At 40.1% G+C, this 21631-nt stretch overlaps 1 protein-coding gene across 2 annotated transcripts in view; it reads left to right on the forward strand.

The window, feature by feature from the left end:
• pkib (protein kinase (cAMP-dependent, catalytic) inhibitor beta) overlaps positions 1-14243 on the forward strand; it is a 28495-nt gene extending 14252 nt beyond the window's left edge. Inside the window, exons 1-3 of one of the 2 annotated variants that reach the window (XM_015052388.1) lie at positions 2237-2368; positions 11142-11293; positions 12112-14243. In XM_015052388.1, coding sequence (XP_014907874.1) covers positions 2325-2368; positions 11142-11293; positions 12112-12194 — 279 coding nt within the window. In that variant the 5' untranslated portion in view covers positions 2237-2324 and the 3' untranslated portion in view covers positions 12195-14243. Of the gene's footprint in view, positions 1-2236; positions 2369-11141; positions 11294-12111 lie in introns of those variants that run through there. The other variant, XM_015052389.1, reaches the window with a different exon arrangement.
• Positions 14244-21631: the final 7388 nt, after the last annotated feature.

The raw sequence follows: 21631 nt of genomic DNA on the forward strand, positions 1-21631 counted from the left end.
GGGCATTATTTATTCATCCGAAACTTCTCACGTCTGTGTAAACATTTCTTGTGCAGTTCCCTGTCGAGCGAGCTGCCAGTCTTCCAGCCCCTCTGTCTTAGCGGCTAACACCCCGACTACAGGAGGGCCGTTAGCCGCCCTCATGGTTGTCTTCAGCAACACGGAGACAAGGCATCGCCAGCAGTCACAGTTTTGGTCAGAAATGAGTAACTGATACCAGACAAAGTTTTTGATTCATAGGAGAATATGTGTGCTGTAGAGTTAAGCGACTCCTTAAATGCAGCAAAAAACTGAGCTAGTCTAATTTGAGCATTGCAGGGAACTGTAGCCTCAGTGGTCTGGAACTATCACTCCGTGGGTGTTAGATTGATGAGCAGCAGAAGAGAGGTCAGCCTCAGGCGGCAGGCTGAGCTGGGCTGTTTGATTCCTGGAACTGATAGCTAACATTGCTCCTGGTTTCTCACAGCTGCAGTTAATTAGCAGAACCAAAGACCAGTAAGGATTTCAAATTCAAGAAGAGACTGAGGCATGTCAAAATATCAAAGTGGTTATACATTATAAAATCATTTTTTCTTACCCTCCTTCAGCTTAGTAAATGAACATTAATTTGAAAATAAAAAATAGACTATCATCTGCAGTCAGAGTCTCTTTCAAAGCTGCAGCAATACAGACTGCTACAGGAGATCTTTCCTGCCCACAGCCATCATCATCTACTGTAACTCTTTGAAGAATCTTGAATTGATGAGTTACAGCAACATTTCACTTTCCCTGAAAAATAAAGTATTTTAGAATGAAGCGTTGCAAAACACAACATGTAACCAATCAGATAACTTATTTATTTATTTAGTTAGTTAGTTCTTTTTGAATATGTAAAAATTTGAACAGTATTGTACAGAAAGATGGAAAATAAAAAAAACACATACATACACAAATACATTTTAAGTTTTTACACATATTCAAGGGGTGAGCTGAAGTATAACTAACAATGTTCTGCCCCTAACTAATCATATAATTACTTTATTCTGCTTCCCATGCAAGTTATGATTCATGTTGCTCTTTTACACCATTCACATATTTACCATTTATATCTCATGCAATAATAATCAAACGCTATGGAGTAATAGAAATAATGACAGCTACACTAATAATGATGATAATTTTAGTCTGTTATTCATTTATAACCATATTTGTATGCTGGGATCTGAACCATTTCATGGCTGGACATTGCTTTGAGCTCCACATTCAAAGCTTCACCCCACAAACAGAAACGCAGAAACTGTTTCTTGTTGTGATAGTTTGTGTTTGACATTGATGTACAAGATATCATCTTGAATTTAAAAAATAAAAGTTCAAACATATGCCTCATTATTACATCGCACCATTATGTACCCATGTTTAGTTTCTAGAATGAGTTAAGTAACAGATTAAAAAACTAAAATAATTCTGCTCTTAAGACTGGAGACTTGACTTGAGTCTTAAATAAAATCTTCATCTCCTGTAATCTGGAGTGAAAGCAAGCTGGTCTGAGAGGCGCAGACTGCAGTCTGATAGCTGCATATTTTCCTGTGAAAGCTTGAATTACTAGTCCAGTAAATTAGAACAATTATTGGTAATGATTTATAACAATATTATAATGCTGATGATCGTGATCATGCAGATGTCTTTCCAACTGTATTATACCAGGTCATTTCAGTGTAAACTAAACTTCTGACATCCTCCCACTGCTAAGCTAGCTGTTTCAGTACAAATTCACTTTCAGCCTATCACAATAAAAGCACTTCCTGTTATGTTCATGCTGAAAATTAACATTACTCACCACACTGTACATCACTTATACTATCATTTAAAAGTTTTTTAATTATTTTTATTAATATGTTTACTGTTTAGACTCGTCAACAAACATTCTTATTATCCTGTCACAATATTATCTGCCTTGTGTTTTTTGGGGATATAAAGATCCCTGAAAGGAGTTGTACCCCTACCTTTTTGCAGCAGAGCTTTAAAACATGGAATTCTGTGTTCCATAGCTTTTGCCATTGAGAGATGTAGTATGCACCACATATTTGGCACAGCTGTGAAAATTAATGTAGTAACTATGGCTGGGTTATAAAACAACAACGATATCTATCGCAATATCTATCGCTGATCAATATCAGCCTCTCTCAGCCCAGCTAAAAAATGTTGGTGGCATCAACTGGCTCACTCACTCTTTGGTTACCTAGCAACAAGTTGTTGTGGAACAAGAATAGCAGTTCCATGTAGCCCCCAACATACTGGGGTGTCCTTCACTCCTCGGACGTCTGCAGGTTCTCGAAAGGGGCTCAATGCACACCCAAAATGGACATCCACCAGACAAGTCCAAAGAAAGGTAAATCTTTACATGGTGCAGGAAACAGTAATTGCTGCGAACTGTTTTGTATGCAACACCGAATCAGCACAATCAGTCACAAGAACACGCTGCTCTGTCCAAAACTAACAGGTGAGCAGTGGCTGCCCTGGTTTAGAAGAAACAGGGCTGGGTGCCTAACGAGCTCCTCAAACTAGCTAATATCCATTTGGATTGTGGGAAATGAAGGACTTTGTCAAGAGAAATATTGGCAATCAGTACGCTCCACAATCTCAGCCATCCTCAGACAGTTTGCAGTCCACAGAATAGAGGCAATCTGTCTGAGTATTTGGGAACACTTTCATGATTTGCAACCGTGCCCCATAACTAGACATGTACCAATCCAATATTAATATTTATATTGGTCCTGATATTGAATTCTAGTCTGCATATGGGTGACAATGTTCTCGAGCCTTAAGGGCAGATCTACTCAAACTAATTCTACGCTTTGTGCTCTGAGTAACGTCATGTTTTTTTATTTATTTTATATTGGCTGTTTTACTCCTGATTGCACTGACTGAACAAATTAACGTTGTGTTGTTTTTACATGTTTAACCAAGCTTGTGAAGCTACTGGTGTATTTAAATGTGCTGCTGCAGAATTATCCGGTAAATTTGTGATTCAGTACATTTATGTCTGTTTTAAAAAAAGATCTTTTTAAAATCATTTCAGCTGCTTTTCTGTATTGGATCGGTATTGGACAATACTAATCTCCAGGTATTGGTATCAGAAGTAAAAAAAGGGGATGGGCACATTATTATAAATGCTTAAAAATAAAAACGATCTTGGTGGCATGAAAGGAAAAAATGAGTACAAAAGCTCAAGAGGAAATTGTGCATAAAAGAGGAAAACCCCAGAGGAGCTGGTTTGACTGTCATAAAATATAAACCCTTTTTTGTAATGTATTTATTCGCTGATTATATAGATTTAATGTTTAATTGAATCAAAGTAACAATAGCTGTTGACGTGTGTGCAGAGCATCATAAGCAAGCAAAGTCATAAAAACAAACAACTCACTAACTGAGAGTCCAGTCCTATTGTTCAGGGTAAAGAGCCGTTCAAAAGAGTCAGACTGTAAGCTGAAGATGATAACAATACAACATGTTAGATGATGGGGGTTTTTAGCCCTAAGAAAGCTGGATGTGAATAACTATTGTAATATAGGATGCTCATTAGCATAACTTATGAGTCTGTTAAACTCATGTACAATGGTAATATTTTCAAAATCCTGAATAAATTCAAATATTGTCATAATTAATTTAGTGGCTGTAAAAAAACAAATTACTGCTATGCTAACTGATTTGGAACATGGATTTTGCAGCCCTTTGTCTTGGTTTATTCTTAAACACAGCACTGTTTCTTCTGCAATCACTCGAGGAGATGAAACTGAAGAAAACATGTAATTTATTCTGACATGATGACTGATTGTATAATGGAGATGACATTTTCCAGGGTCCTGCTGCATGCATCTGATTCACAGCTAGTTAAATCCACCAAAGCCCGTTAAGAAGCACCCACATGTGTTAGCTTCTGCTTTTGGTTTTGGTACTGATCACAGATGATTGATCAACCCAGATACAAATCAGTTTTTTTTTATCAACCAGTGATAACTAGTAATGCCCCAATCAAATACTGACCACAGTAACTTGGGATTAGACACATATACAGTCTCATCATTGAGAGCAGTAACTTGGAGTGTGATATAATAACATGTCATCAGTATTATATAATATGTAGGGCTCTAGAGTAAACTCATCCATGATCTTGTTCTTCATGGATTACTCAAAGCTAATGACCACAGCTGAGGGTAGAAACGTAAATCTACTGTTAAATCAAGAGCTTCGCCTTTTGACTCTACTCTCTGTCCACCGCGACAGAACAGTACAGCTCTTGCTTCACTGCAGATACTGCTCCAATCTACCTATTGATCTACCGCTCCATGTTGCCTTCATTCATGAACAAGAACTCGAGATACTTAAATTCCTGCACTTGAGGTAGATCGTCTTCCCTGACCTGGAGAAGGTGCTGTACCCTTTTCCAGCTCAAGACGATGTCCTTGGATTTGGAGACACTGATCCTCATCAGTTCACACTGAGCTAACCGCTCCAGTGAAAGTTGTAGATCACAATCTGATGAAGCCAACAGAACCACATTATCAGCAAAGAGTAGAGACACAATCCTGAGGCCACCAAAATGGATCCCCTCAACACTTTGGCTGTGCCTAGAATTTATGTCCATAAAGGTTATGGACACAATCGGTGACTAAGGGCAACATTGGAGTGGAGTCTAACTCTCACTTTAAACAAGCCCGACTTACAATGTGGACCAACTTCTGACACCGGTCATGCAAGAGTCTCACAGCCCTGATATTATATATTGAAATGTATATTACTTGAAAATAATTCAGCGGGTGCAATTGTATTTTTCAACAATTTTAAGGACATGATAGAGTTGTTTTCATAATTAAAAATATTAACGTCTGAAATTGGGTCTAAACATAGACCATTTTGTACTTTAATGCGTTTTGAGTCTTTTTGTGGCTGTTTGCAGAAAAAAATTAATATAAAATGCTAGATTGATGGAAAAAAAATTGTTAGTGGTCAGCTTTTCACACAAACAGTCATTTTCTTATGGAAAATGCAGACTCAATAGATTAATAGAAAAATGTTCACACAGCTTATAATTGTTTCATTCTATGTACAATTGTATGTGATTTTGATTGAACTGGCCTCACAGTTACTGATATTCATCCGACTGGGAGTGCAGACAAATTCTTAGACTGCACCCCAACAACAGGCATAAAGATTAGACCTTTTATTTCCTTCTTACACCTTTTCAGGTTAACTAATGTAGTATTTGTGAATAAGAGGACAAAAAATATCCTAAACCTTCCTTCATCTAAGACAACACCAGTGAAGTAAGAGATCTTTATTGTATTGTATTCTGTTTTATCAGTCCCGTTCCGTCCTCTTTGTTAGGGGAGATGTGCTCATGCTGGAAATCTGGATGAAGTTTGGTGTTCCTCAGATCTCCAGACAGCAAACGTGACAAGATGTTAGGGTTGGGTGCTGAATGCAGAAGATATACAGCTCTAAGCATCTTTCTTTTTGAAGTTGCTGTTTTCTTTTCGGTGTCCTGTGGGTGAAGTTGAAATCTTTGATTCTCTGTCAGTAAAAGTGTAAACAGAGAAAAGTTTGCCTGATCTGGGTCTTGAGAGATACAGCAAGGCGTCTGCTGCAAGTTGAGAGCATTAGGCTCATTCGGTATCGCTGGTTTTTGAAGCAGTACTTCTAACATTGAATGGGTTTGGGAGAGTATGCAAAAGACTTGCTCTGTTTTACTAATCATTGTGGTTGGCCTCAATCCCAGTTACACTGCTGGAACCTTCAACCTCACACTTCAACCTCAAACCTTTTGTTTGGATAAAAATTCTCCATCTAAACCTGAGTCACATTCAGGGTTCCTGCACAGTCCTTATAAAGTCTGGATGTGTATGGAAGGTGATTATATAATATTCAAAGTCTGGATAAAAAAGTTTGAAAAAATAAACCGTTTTAGAGTTTCCCCCCCTTTTTCAGGGTAAAGTTCTATTCAGGTGATTTTTTTTTGTCTTTGCTTTGGGTTAGGGTTGATCATCAACTAAGGAAATTTTTATCTAAGCATGAAGTTAAAGATTAAGGAGTTTGAACAAAGTTGATGATCTGGTTCAAAATTTTCATTGGTAGATTTTTAAATGTAAAAGTTTATCCAACTGCCATTAAAGAGAAAAGGCCTTTTGCCACCATAGCTTATCCAACTTCAGCATTGTGGGGTTTTTTATGATTTATGTAACATACAGGTAATAAAACCCAACCAGGTAAAAGTCTGGTACTAATCTATCCAGCATATTATGAAAATGGTTGAATGATGTAGAAGATTAAGTTTCTACAATGTAATTTTGAAATGTAAACTGTAGTGGCTATTTTAAAATGGCCGTTACTATAGGAATCTTGAGTAGCGGCCACTAACACAACTGAAGGCCTCTCAGTATTGTGGCTTTCATTGCCAGATTACCACATTTCCAATAAAGTGAAGCCCCCGGGGATGGTGGTTGGGTCTAAATCTTGATTGTAATCATGACTATTGCTACTTTTGTCTATTTCTATACAATTAAGTAATGCAAATGTTACAGAATATCTGTTCACATTAAAACAGTTTATCTTTTGTAAGAAACACTTAAACTCCAGCAATAGGAAGCTTTCAGTGCACTACATCGTTGCGTAACATACCTGCAGTCTGGTTGTGTCACTGGGATAGGAAGGACTTTGTAGCATGTGGGTCAATTTATTTGACAAGATAATCCCCTCTAACCTGTTGTTGGATTACAATCTAAAATAAACCTGTTCACATGATAGGTCAGTGCCTGTTTAATGCTTAATCCTCCAGCTTAATGAAAGTTACCAGATGTTCTCATTAGAGCAAGACCGGCAGTGGTTTTCCCAAGGCGTATGCTGCTAAATATAACAGGCCTGAGGCTGCTAAGATGGTACTGTTGTTCAGTTTCTATGGCAACAGTTTACAGCAGGATAAACAATTGACCCGTCTGCCATAGCTGCATTTTTACAATCTTAAAGTTGAACTGTACCAAGAAAGTCCGTCATATTGCAGATATTGGGCAGCACAGCGGACCCAAGGTATTGCAAGGGGGAGGAACGAGAGCTGCCAGTGAACAGCTATAGTTCATAAATGTTTTGGACTCCTTCTAAATCACTTTTAACAGCCTTAGTAATTCAAACACCAAATATGCCTTCTTATGCATTAATAAAGACAGTGGAAACTGTCAGAAGCTAACGGGTGCAGTCGTCCTTACCTTCAATCTTAGGGAGTACAGCCAATCAACACCAAGGAAAATGAATGGTGCTCCTGGAATGACTGTTTTACAAACAATAGCCAATAGAATGTCAAATACCATTCCCAATCTGCATTTTCTGAAGAATATTTCTATAAAATATCTGCAAATAATTTGGAGTTGAGCTCTACAGAAAAATCTGCAAAATCTAAATCACTGATACGTGGGGTCCACTGTACCAGCTTTTTTTTGCATGGACTTGATGCTTAATAATGCTTGATACCAGCCAAAGTCACCTTTAAGAGACCTACTGGTGTTTTTCACCAGTAGGTAATCAGTTTGATGAGCCAGCCTCACCAAAGCTGGAGAAACGGACCCAACTCAATTTCACACCCTTTTATGCAGCAGAAAGAGCAGATTCAGCACTTGAGTTGATAGGGAAATTTGAAATAACATTAATTCCCTGGACACCCACAGCACTCTACTACTGATGGACCTAAAATAGATGAGTAGTCAGAGACTGGAGAGCACTTCATTCCAGACCTGAATGGAGTGGTAATCAAGGAGGGGGCGTGGCCTCTGTATGTTTCTGTTAACTCATGTTGCTGAGTAACCGAGATTGTCATGGCCCACATATTAACTGGGTTTCCATTGAAATGGAGCTAATTTATAAGTCAGCATTTCAGTAAATGAGGAAAGAGACAAACGTGCATTTATTTTGGAGCTAAAAGTTAAGATTACAAATAAACTTGGGCATACTGTGTGTATTCTATTGGCTTTGAATAGTCAGCGGACATACCAATGCCTTCATTTCTTGTGACAAATTCCTTCATTTCCCACAATCCTAATTGATGCTAGCCAGTTTATTGAGCTAGTTGGGACCCTGGCACTGTTTCTTCTCCACTAGGGCAGCAACTGCACACCTGTCAGCTCTGCACAGAGATGTGACTGGTTATGGAACATGAAACTCCTGCTGAGCAAGTTACACAACAAGCTGTTGCGCTACGTTATACATGCTAGCTAACCAAAGAGCGAGTGAATTAGTTGAGGCCACCAACTAATTTAACTAACTTAGCTGGTCATAAGGGGTTGAGGCTTTCCTCTGCCTACACCTCCCAGAATGCCATGCGCTTCTGGACTCCAGTGAAATTATCAAAATTTTACAAGACATGTTTTCTATTAACATTGGACAAAGACAGCCACAGTTGTGGCGTTAACGTGACAAATTGTGAAAAACTTTAAAAACAATTTTCACAAGGAAGTTTGCATGTTTTTGGGCTGTAAGAGAAAACTCAAACACCCAAAAATTTAACACAGCCAGGTTATTATACATTTCACCACCTAAATATTGTTTTACATTAGTTTATTTATAATGGAAGTTCTTTGTGAGTTTTTAACGTAAGCAAACAGAAATTCTGGAGGAAGTCGTTCGGCTCTGCTTTAGGCTAGCAGCCTGTGACCATTTTTGTTTTTCATGGACTTCAAGATTGCTTGTGTGACAATGTGTGAGCTCAAGGCTGTCAATATACATAAACTCACATAGTGTTCATTTATTTTAAAAGTAAAATTTGTTTTTCCCACAGAATGATGTAGTTATTTAAACACAAACGACGCAACAAAAGACAGTGATGGGAGAAGTGAAAAGTGTGATAGCAGAAAACGGATTTGAGTCATGTATTTACCTGCCATTGGTCCTTTTTTCTGTATTGTTGCCATAGCAACAGCAGATTCTTGTGTTTGTGTGTGCTCCTCTGGGCTCCAGTGTGAGCATGTTTGAGACAGGGGATGTAATTCTGCCTGTCACCAGAGCAGCCCAGAGCCGACTCCTCAACTGCTGGTTGCCAAGAGACCAGACAGACACATCCTCCGCCTCTTCAATGAGAAACCCTTTTTCACTAGATTCCTAAAACCTCTAACAGACTAGGATTTATTTATTTTCGGGCAAATTTCTACATGAATACGTCTGTTTGAATCTCATGAATATGGGCCATGTCAGAGTCTCTGACATGAAAGAAATGAGCTCTGCTAGCTAGATCATGTAAAATGTACTTTAAATAAACTTTTTACAGTCATATTAATCCTTAGGTTTTTTTGTTTTTACATTGCATAGCTATAGGAACATGATGGACAGACTTATTTAATATTTCCCTCCCTGTCAGCCTCTTATAGCTCAGGCTGAAGTGAATGTTATAATTATTAAACACAGTTGGCTCTTATGCTGTTAATAGAGAAGTACTGTTCTGGCTGCTGATACTCATTGGTTGAGCCAGAGGTTTCCAAACTGTGGGGCGCGCCCCCTGGGGGGGGCGCCGTGTCATTGCAGGGGGGCGCGGGAAGCCGTCTGGATTAAAAAACATAAACAAAACATGAACACTGTATGCGCTGGGTTTTTACCTTAGAATGGGCAACTCTCTGCTATTCCTATGTCAATTTGATACAGTAGAGGCTTCCACACTAACCATATTTGTGTCCTCTGTCACTTTTATCAGCAGTTAAAACTGTTTAAGACGTTGTGAACATGGTGTAACCTGTTTTTCCGAGCCGCCTTTAAACGCAACATGAGCGCTACTCACGCTGGGTTTCCACCTGTGAAGGAGACCTGCTGCTGCTGTGCGGAGCTACGTAGGTTTGTGTTAGAATCACGGCAGCAAACCAGCAAAACGCAAAGAACTTTTCACAGTTTTTCCCTCCAAACTAACCGACTGAGTTGAGTGAAGCTGTTGGATGCAGGTAATGTTAGCTAAAAGATGACTAGCTAGCTAATATCAATACAGAACCTTAAGCTTAACAAGTACCTTGTAGGCTACCGATGTTGGTGTCTATTTTCAGCTGTACATTCATTTTGCCCCCAAAAAAGTCGACCTCTGACAGATTTTGGATTTTTGTTGACACAAGACATTTGTCTTTGATAGATGTGTATCAAAATATGATAAAATATGCAACACAAGTTCTTTTTTTCTATCTGAATTTATTTACATTTTATTCAAAATGTTTTGTCCAAAATTATTTATAACATTCTCAACAATCAACTGGAAATTCTTTTTTGATATTATATTGACAGAACCACCTTATGTGTGTTTCCATTATATGAGGATTTATCTTTGAGACTGGAACACCAGCTTGCCATCACCCTGATCTCTAACTCCCTCCACAAATTCACCACATTCACATTGGAACTGTGTCTGGCGGCTGCCTACTTCAAAATAATACGAATGAGTCAGAAAAACTCGTTTCAGTAAACTTTATGTTTCAGTGAAAAGATTTTTTGAAACATAAATCTGCCAGACGTGTGGATACTGTTGTTTAATTTACATCGATACATATTATGGGGCTGGGCAATGCCTATCAGATGCTGTAGTGAGGTGCACTTGCAGGTGCTATTACTATGCATTCTGTTGCAAAAATGGTTGTAACACTGTTAATTTTTTATCCCATTTCTATAAAATATATCTTAATTTAAAACCGAGAAAATTGTGGATGTTTTGATATGTGAAATACACGTTCTTCTACCTAGACATAAATTTATAAACAGTTTGGTTTCTGTCTGTTCTGTTAAGATGCAAGAGAAGACTAAACACATTTCACCTTTGTATTAGGCAATTAATTTAATATTACATAACTGCCACTGTAGTAGCCACAGTTTGTAACATACTTTATTAGTCTACACCTTTTGTTTCTACAGAAGGTGGAAAGTACAGAATAAGAGCAACAGAAATACAAAACGATAATAAAAACTTTAATTATTTCTTATGTGCAGACAGTTCATAATTGTTTCATCTGAAGGCTGTTCTTGGTCTTTACATTTAGAAAGTGTAATTTATTAGTAATTTAACTTTTACTTTGTAACATATCAGTGCTGCTTGCTTTTCAAATGAGAATCTGCGCTGTGGTGTAACATTGCAGTGTGTGTTTCTTTTTCTCATACAGTGAGCCTGTGATGACGGAGGTGGAGCCTGTACTGGACTTTGCCTCCTCAGGACGCTCTGGGAGGAGAAATGCTCTTCCGGACATCCTCGGATCTCCAGCAGGAGTGAACCCAGGCGACCTGCCTCTGAAACTGGCTGAACTCTCTCTCGAAGGTTTAAAAACTTTCTTTTGCTTTCCTGGTTTATTTTCTTCAATTAAACTCTAAAATGTTCTGCAGATTTTGAAAATGTTTGGTTTTAATAATCTCCTCCTAATGAATCCTAATCAGGAAAACAAAACCTATGATTATATGAGTCAGTTCCCTCCACAAAGTCAGATATTTTTCTTGTCTTTTGGGGGAAACTAGTCTGATTATAACAGCACTTTAAAGAGTTCAGAGTCACACTCCCTAACACTGAGTGTCACTCATTGTACTTTATCTCCTCATTTTCATCCCTCTTAAAATCTGTTGTCTTTGTGAGCCTTAATTTCCCAAAATTAAGAGAAACACATTGAACTATTGTTTATTAGGAACAGCACCACAAAGCATTTGAGCTTAGCAGACCCTAATGACTGGCACAGGTCCTGTATACCTTTGTATACCTATACCTTCTTATTGGTGATACAACTGATATATTAAAATAGACGACCACATAAAAACGCCTATGATGTCATGTACTCTTAAAAAGCCTCTTTAGACCTTTGAGTCTCCCTGCTCTCTGTGTGTGGTGACAAAATAAACCTGGACGCTTCTCCAGGACAGGGGCGAGTGACTAAACATAGTGGGAAATGGTTCGTGTCATATTTATACCCCAGGAAAACAGAAACTCTCTAATTAGAAGTTCCTAGTGACCCTGATCAGTTCAATAAAGTCAGAGAATTATGTCTGTTAAATTGATTTCCTGAGAGCTACCAGCTGCCTAGCTACCATAAACTTTGGTAAGGTATCTGTGTTTTTGGTGGTAAAGTCCAGTTTTCACTGTGTTCGCAGATGGCCCGGGAGGAGCTCAGTCACCCACGGCAGAGGAGACCCCCGCGCCACCGGAGGGCTCGGAGGAGAAAAACGGATCGTAGACGCTTGTTCATTAACTTCCCTGAGGACGATGCAGAGGTCAGCTGAGCGGAGTGAAGCATGGAGCGACCTGTGGAAGAACGAGCGACGATCCGCGGAGAGTTTGCCTGTGTTGCGCAGCAGCAGAACCACAGGGGGGGATGGAGACAGAGGGACTCCCGAGAGGACCGACACCTGGAGCTTTGTGCTGGTTAACACTTCGCACTATCTGAAAAGGTTCAGATGACACTCGGCTGGTGTTTATCTGTTCAAAGGTGACTCGTACAAACCGCTGAGAACACAACCTGGAGAATCAAAGGGACAGTAAAAGATTGCACACTGTACAGGACTATTTTTGTATGATTTATTTAAAACTAAGGAACTCGTTGCTGTAATTTCTCCTGATTTACTGATTTTGGTTTTTGTCATGCTGTGTGTTTTTCCAGTTTTCACAGGATTTGGAGTTTGACAGATTTGAACCTTTTTCACCCATTTGAGTACAACCTGTTGGTAACTAACCAGAATGAAATAAGGAACTGTTTTGGTTGTTTCACACAGATATGCTGTAACGTTTAGGGTATTTTCACACCTAATAGTCCTGTAGACTCAGTTCGACTGCAACATTTGTTTCATTTGTAGCTGTTGTACTTCTCTTTCACACAGCACTGTGTAAAGCCAACCAAATACTTTGAAACACTTGTTCCTTTCCTCGCCTGCGGGGGCGCTGCACGAAGAGCAACTGAAGGAAATGACACAAAACCCTCTGAGTGCAGCTTCCTTCTTCAGGAAATGTAAACGTAAATGGAATGGCATCAGATTCTACCAGTTGTGGAATTTCTCTTCTGTCTTTGTAAAAGACCACAAACCGTTTCTCCTGTTAGAGCTACACTCATGCGTTTCTTTTAGTTGTATTTACCCAAAATTCCCTGCGCTGTAGTCCACTTCCGGTCTCTGATCCGCTTGGTGCTTGCACCAGAATTCGCTTCAACCGAACCCAGACCAAGGGTTTTGTAGGCAGACCAGAGTTCACTTTTTAGTTTGGTTACACATTCACACATCCCCAACCGAACTGGAGTTGGATTAAAGAGGACTGAACATTTCTGGTGTGAATGCACCCTAAATAGGGATAATCTGCTGTATGTATTCAGACCTGAAGCTGGGCTGCAATTGTACAGTTTCTACCTGTTAGACTGTTTCAAGTCAGAAACAAGCTGACCATGCAATGAGGTGTGAGTGCTTTGGGGTGGAAAATCCACCATGGTTCCACATCTTGAGACATTCCTCTAGAGAATGGTGTTCTACTGCCACTGATGTCCCAAACTCTTTTATAGCACTGCTAATATAATAGTTATTTCAAATTTCTTCAGAATTCTGACGAAGGCTGCTGAATTTTCCAAATGTATAAAAGTTTGTGCCTAGTGGCAACTTCGCTGTAAAGTACTGTTATCTAATGACTTTGGGCTACTGATATTTCCTCAGATTTAATTGGCGGTCCATGTTTACTACTGTGGGACGTGTGGACCTGTTCTGTGTTAGCTGTTTCTTCATCCCAACTCCGGCATATGCCCGCTGCAAACAATGTGTTTTCCCTGCAGGGAGAGCGCTGGCCGTCTGCCTCTCCAACCAGAGGAAAGTCTGTTCGCGGTTATCAACACAATGAGCGCGAGCTGTGAATTGGCCGCGGGACTGAGCGCCACAAACAGACACGGAGTCCCGCCTCGTCAGCTAGCAGCTAGGCTACTGTATATAAACCGTACTGTAGTGTAAAAACGTCATACGTCACTGCGTATGTGCTTACCAGACCGTACCCACAAAGAAACTCTGTTGTGTAATTGTGTCTATTGGGATGTGTGTGTCTGAGTGGACGTTATCTCACTAATGCAACAAGGTAAGCCCTGCACTCCCATTCAGATGCTGAGTTTCACTGAGATGGTTTTCACTGGAACCGTCTCAAGGAACCAGACGTGTATGTTGTTTAGTGGTGCATATGTTTGACTTAGCTGGACTGAATCCATAATGTTGATTCTATCTGGTGGTGAAAATTGCCATAATAAACCCACAGGCTTTATGTATTCCTTTGTGTATGTAATATCATTTCTCTGGTGGGATTTTTTCTTTCTTTCTTTGCTTTTACTGATCCAGATTTCAAAATTCTATATTTATCCCAAAGGGGAATTAACTCCTGTCATCCAAGTGTCTTCAGAGAGTTGTTGTGGATGGTGATGTTGTGGGCAGGTAGGAACTCCAGTAGCAGTCAGTCTTTAAACGAATTTGAATAAGCCTCTGACTCTTGTTGTCTCATGACAATCATGACATTGTAAAGGCTCATGTGGGCAGCAAGGGCCGTGTTTTACAGTAATATGTCTTGAATATAGATCTGTCATGATAAAGTTTACTCGACACTGAATTCTCCCAGTAATTGATAAATGAGAATATTGTTGTTTTGAGGCCATTTACAATATTAATATTACAATATTAATAATTAAGTTACATTAAAAAATGCATTAAATGGAATTATGGGATATAGAGAAACTTGTCAAAGATAAAACTAAATAAGGCCTCAGGATGTTAATGTCAAGTTTGAACATAATTACAACTGCTTCAATCTAATGCTCCAGTTAGGGAAATTTTATATAGATCAGGGAAAGTCCTCCAGCTCTCTCTCAGACTTCTAGGTTTTGTCAGTAGACTTGTAGATACTTTAACTACCAACAGGAAAATGGAATTCAGATTGCTGCACTTTCAAAGTTTATTTTGGAACAATCCGTAATGACAAGAATTGTGCCTTTAGTTATCAAACAATGTTCATTTGCTACATTTTGTTTGTAGAATGTTGTAAACGTAGGTGCTTGGGGTCACTCATTTTCTTAATTTGCTTATCCGGTTTCAGAGGATGTTGACAGTTTTGAAATGTTCCACAGAGGCAGCAGCGCCTCCTGCTGCTGTGGAACATGACTGCAGGCTGCCCACACCTGAAAAGATCCACCTGCAGAGAGTTTTACTGTAGATTAGGATGAGGAGGTGGAAAGTAATCCAGACTTTCTTATGTTAGGTGTCATTAAAAACAGGATAGCATTTCCAGGATGGCTTGACGACTGCACCGCTCTTCACCTGTCCTTTACATAATGCTGCAGTTCCTGCTGCCGTGCAGCAGATGGCGGCATCACCCGCATCATCCTTCAGCCTGATGCCTCCACAAAGATGGGAGGATTTCTTCTATCTGTGGAGCAAACAAAATGACGGAAATTCTATTTCGGCTCTAATTTGGGCAAAAAATGAATAAATAATAATTTTTGTTTTAAAAAAGCAGTTTTGAATGGATTTGCTGTAAAGGCTCATCTTCAGACAGCAGTTTGAAGGTGTCAGGTTGACACTTATGCTCAAGTCCTTTATGTCCTTCTAGCCAGTGAGGAGGCTGAGTCGGACACACCCAGACTGGTTATTTTTCATAGGTCAGCCTCAACCTGTGGAGGAGGTCTGTGTTTGTGTGTGTTTCGGTGCATCCAGAACGCTTCTGCTTCTTTGCAGTCAGAGACACAGGGCTCAGATGTTTTAGACGCTGATGCTCTACTGCTCATCAAATATGTAACAAATGTTCCTCCTGCACATGGCAACATGATTTTAATAACTCTGGCTTCCAGTTTTTGTTCTTGCTTAAATATCTTCCTTTGTCTGCAGTCTCAGACATCCTCCTCCCTGTAGCTCTGAGGTGGCTCCCTACACCCTCCTGCTACGACGTAACTTGTTGCCAGGGCAACCTGGCCTTGTGAGAAGCTCGGACCTTGTTTCATTACATGTAATCACACTGTCACAAGGAATCGGTTTAAGGACTTTTGCCTCCAAAAAAAAAAAAAGAGTGCTTTATTTGCATTTCATGCTAGGTCGTAGTTCGCAGAGCTTCCACCCTGCAGCTTTTTACCATGAGAGACGATAAGGAGATGACAACATGTCAGGCTTGATCTTCCAACCAGAACCTAAAAATAGCTGTAAACATTTAGGCTTTTGCTATTCATACATGACTTTGTAGAAAGTTCTCAATAATGCAGCAGAGCAGACAGCCGTCTCTTGCTACATAATTGAAGAACACAACATCAGCGGTCAGCTGTTGGCTTTCCTCAAGGAAATCTCTAATTGCCTGTGGCTCCTCTCACTAGCAGATTAGAGCCAAACCCTGCCTCATCAGTCGAAGCTAAATGAATGAAGAGCAGGAATAGCCTTAGAGCTTCTCACATATCGCTGTCTCCGTTCAAGTGAGCTGAAGACCGATGATGGTTCTGTGGAGGAGACAAAGAGTTGCAAAGACAGAAAGAAAGACGAAGATGAGACAGGCACTGAGGCCATGCAGACACAGGACACAGGCAGGCGGCCCAGCCAACGGAGGATTTCACGTGGAAGCCAACGTGCCGAATCTAACATGAGAAAACCAAGCAGCAGAAAAAAATAGATGCTAGACATGAGAGGGAGAAAATAGGAGGGAATGTGGAGGGTGGAGCGTGGTATGACCACACTTCTTATCGAGGCAACATTCTGTTTCTTTGTCATTCATCAAAATGGGGAAAAATGGAGCGACAGATCAATAGTCGGGTTGGTGCTGTGTCTGCAGTGATGAGCAATGATGTGTCTGAAAGTGAAAAGAGAGCTGAGTTAAAAGACAAAGCTCTTGATTTACCCGTTGATTTACTTTCCTAGCCTCAACTATGGTCATGAGCTTTGAGTCACGACCAAAAGAAAGAGATCTCAGATACTAGCAGCCAAAATGAGTTTCATCACCAGGGTGTCTGAGCTCTCCCTTAGAGATAAGGTGAGAAGCTCAGACTCGGAGTAGAGCCACTGCTTTTCCATACTGAAAGGAGCCAGTTGAGGGGCTTGGGAATCTGGTGAGGTGTTCCAGACACATCCCTTTGGGAGGAGGTACTACAGAGGGACTATGTCTTTCTGCTGGCCTGGGAATGGCTTGGGGTTACCCAGAGGAGCTGGACCAAGTGGCTGGCGAGAAGGAGGACAAAAAGATTTTTATTGAAACGTGTTTGATGTCACATTCAACAAATCACTATAAGCTCCACTCTAAACAAAGGAAAAATAAAAATATTCATGGCTGGGAATAAATGTTCGGAATATCACTGGATTAAAATTTCATTTCCATCTTTTCCAATTTACCAAAAACCCAAATATTGAAATAGAAGGCTTTGACCTAGACTGGTAAAAACCACCCCCTTGTTATATGCTTTGCTTTGTAGAGAGTGTCTGGACTCGCATTTATTGAGAAACAATTGCTTCCTGGAAACATAGTCTGGTGAAGTTTTAAACTTTACCCGGTCACTAACGATTGGATATGACAGTACCACTGTGAAGAAGGAAGTGCTGAGCTGAATGTGTCTGATAATGTTAATTCAATATTAGGAAGCATGGCCAACATGGACAATACGGCTTCATTCACTTCCTCCGCTGTCATTGTTAAAATACAGGCAGAGTATAATTTTAAAACGGCGCAGAAGATCAACGTCATCATTCTTCTGTTCACTCATTGGCCTGATAGATATTCTAACTACCAGAGAAGATCCAGGTCAAATGGAGAAATCTTTGACGGAGCATCTAAGGGAGATGAGCTTTGAGCGGAATTATGTAGGAAGCCAATGGCCAGGCAAGTTTTAGAGAAGGAATGCTAAAAGTTAGCCAGCTGTCCTCACTGCCATCTCTGCTAAGAGGAGAATCTCTGCACAACAGCTGTTGGAACCCACCTAATGGGAGTTCTATGGAAGGGAGGAAGCATCTGGCTAATCTGGCCCAGCTTGTTGGATGATTCTCCACTTTGAATCACGGTGAATCTAACTGAACCCAAACAACAAGAGCAATACTTAGCAGATCCTGGGAAGGAAAAACTGGAGATCCCAACAAAAACTGTACTTAAAAACAAAGCAGAGAGAACACAAAAACAGCTTCACACCTGACTCATAAGGCCTGCTTCCAGTTGGCAGAACTTCTTGGTTCAGTATGAAGCAGATTGCGAGCATCGCTCTGCATCCTGTAAATTGGGTTAGGATTGGAAAAATGCACCAAGATAGGACAGAATGGTGGCCTCCTTTATAATCCTGCATTCATGTTCTTGAACAGAGCGGGTCTGAACACAAACAGGGTATGTCAGGAACAGTATGAGTGGTTTGATACAACATAGACATGGCTGCTTTAAGTTGGGTTCAGCTGCTAGCGGCTTTACATAAACATCTTCATCCTCCAGTCACAGATGGAGTCTGGGAAGTGTTTGGCCACATGGCAGCAAGCAGCCAATTAGACAAATGGAATTGTTTTTTCTGTATTTTCTCTACATCATCCATTAAAGTCACAGCAAGAGGAGAACCAAGTGTAAACAAGGTGTAGATAATAATATCCCCCTGGCTAAGGGTTGCATTCCCAATCAAGGGTACCAATACATCATCGTCTCAGTTAAAAATATGAAGAAGGTAATATCCAAAATATAATTGCTCCCCTTGTTAGATTGCAAATTAACTAATGAACCACCAGTGGCCATATCCAGGTCTGATCACTTACATAGTCTACTTCCTGACTGCAGGAAGTAGACTGAAAGATCTCAAAAAGTTTAAATCTTCCCACGCTAGTATCGATCCAATACTGATACAGACTTGGTACCGATAATATCGATATCTTAGATCGAGGCACCCACCTCTAAAATGCGTCATTGAGAATAGATAGGAGAATGTCTAACTTGTGAAAGAACGAAACAAGAAGTGTTTACATTTAAAAAAAAATTTAAACTTCTCACTTATGTAATAAATTGAATTCTGACATAAGTGAGAAGTTTGATTGATTTACTTATATTTTACTTTGATTTAGAAACTGAAAAAAAGTGATTTTTTTAATTTTGTGAAATAATATATATGGATGTAAAATTTGGCAAAAATTTAAGTGAACAGAATACCTTGGTATTTATAATGACACCATGATATCAAAATCAATTAACTTTAAATCAAAGTTAAATCAATTAATTTTGATTTAATTGGTTAATGCAACCAATTAAATCCTGCCCTACAACTTAATTGATCATTCCATGCCATCTATTTACCAATGATTGTCATAAGATACTCAGCTATCCTTGTTCTGACTGTGTTTCATCATGATCAGAACTACAGGACCACAAGGATTGGATGGGTCCAATTTCAGCTCAGAAAACCTTTTTAACTCCATACTCTCATGCAGACAATAACCTGATTATTATAACTGATAGCTTAATGGTTTATATGGGAATGATGAAAGTCAGGCTAAAGCTGACGCTGGAGGACCCAAAACCTCTTAGGTATAGAAAATATGCAGACTGTGGTAAGGCTATGGAAACAACCCAGTGCAGATTACTGCTGGCTGTGTGGTAATCTATGAGCAGACTGGTGATCAGTGACCCCTCTTGAGTAGAGTTAAGTAAGTGGAACCAAAGCATCATTCTAATCTCCTGTCTTCAGAGGAGGAAGGAGACTGAGACTATAAGCAGTAAGTGGACTGGAACTAATGTTGTCAGGTTTTTCCTCCTCGTTTCTCTCTCTTTAGTGCGTTCCCTTCCTTTCTCCTGATTTCATTCTTTGTCCGGGCCTGGATCACAAGGCTGCCAACGCACACATGCTCCCACAACCAAACATATGACATCATCCGAGCCTCAATGGGGTGGAGACTGGCAGAGTAAGCCTTGCATCCCAAACGCACGGGCATACACACATTGTGTTGTTCAATCTTCAAAAGAATTGCATTGCCTTCCATTCATTTTTCATCATTTTTACAGCCTAACCCTGGCTTTTACCTTAGACCTTAACCCATTACCACTCCACACTAACTCTAAATCTAACCTAAACTCTATTCACACCTTAGTCCAAAATTGAACCCCTAACCCAAAAATTACACTTCTTATAGGGCCCGGGCTTTGGGACCATTAAGGGGTAGTTGGTTAGGAAAGTGAACCGTGCACTTTATCAAAAATGAAGACCACACATACACACATATTCTTGCACTTTCATCCAACTGAGGACTTTGAATAGACTTCCATTAACTATAGTAACTGCATTTATGCCTAACCCAGACATTTCCCCTAACCCTAGCCATTATTAGTCTATTCCTAACCTGAACTAAAACTTTATTCACACCATAACTCTAAATCTAACTAGTTGACCAGTAGAACTGCAAATAAGGTGAGGACCAGGAGAAGGTCCCCACTAACTACAAATGGACTCTGTTGGTAGATGTTGTGAAACGGTCCTCTATGTGTAACATATACAAGTACATGCACATACATACACACACGCACACACATAGTGTGTCTATCTTCACAAGAACTTTGCATTGACTTCCATTCATTTTTCATTATTTCTACAGCCTAACCCTGACCCTAACCTCTTCGTATAGGGCCCATATTTGGTCCCATAAGGAGCAAAGGGTCCTCACAATGTAGCAGTTATTCAGAAAATGATCCTTACAGTGTATCAAATACAAGGCCACACAAATACCCACCAGGACGGTAGGACTCCTCAGCCTCTATAAGCTCTCTGTCAGACGACTCTGCTTGGCATCACTCCGTGGGCCTGACCCCTCTCACTTAGGGTCATACACTCTATGGCTTCACTAATCTCTACCATCTATTCTGTCTGCCATGTTTACTCTTTAGTAAAGCCCCAGTCCCTTCTCCTCTCCAGTCATTTCACCAGAATAGACTGAGACCTTCTTAATTGGTTTTTGTCAACAGCAAACTGCACTGTAGCATTGCACCAGGCCCTGCTGCATCTCATAAATCTTTTACTGCTTAAAGGTCAGTGAGTTAATTGTCAACCATGGTCCTTTATGTGTATGTCATGGATTGCGGGTTGAAGTGGTGAGGAGAGACGCTGAGAACCCAGGTATGGTGAAGATAATGAATTTAATGGTGAAAATAAAGCTCAGCAGTCCATACAGGCAGCACGGCAGAAACTAGCACACAGCTAAGTACCGGTAGCAACTGAATCACAGGACTAGACACGAGAGCTGACACTACCAGGACTAAACAGTTCTACTGGAGCGCAAGTAACACAAAAACTGAGACGTTAGACAAACCAGGACTTTACAGTTCTACTGGCGAACTACGACGATAGACAAGGACCCGACGAGGAACACAGACAACAGGTGGGTTTAAATACACACGGGGTAATTAAGGGAACGAGACACACCTGGGGAGCAATCAACGGGGAGGACAGGACAGAGACTCACAGGAACACAGGACTGAACACAGAAACTCAATAAACACACAGAAACACGGAACCTAACAGTGTACCCCTACAATTTATGCATTACTTCAAGCTAAAAGTAACTGTGTAAGAAAATACTCAAGCAAGAGTAAAAATAAAATACAGCTGAGAGACTATGAGATTGCAGAGTCACGTGAGCCAACCCAACCCTGCAGCCTCCAGAGCCTTAAGGAACTCCGGCCGGATCT

Source organism: Poecilia latipinna, unplaced genomic scaffold (assembly GCF_001443285.1).
Source record: "Poecilia latipinna isolate Pla-1442-1.1 unplaced genomic scaffold, P_latipinna-1.0 Scaffold1107, whole genome shotgun sequence".
NCBI lineage: Eukaryota > Metazoa > Chordata > Actinopteri > Cyprinodontiformes > Poeciliidae > Poecilia > Poecilia latipinna.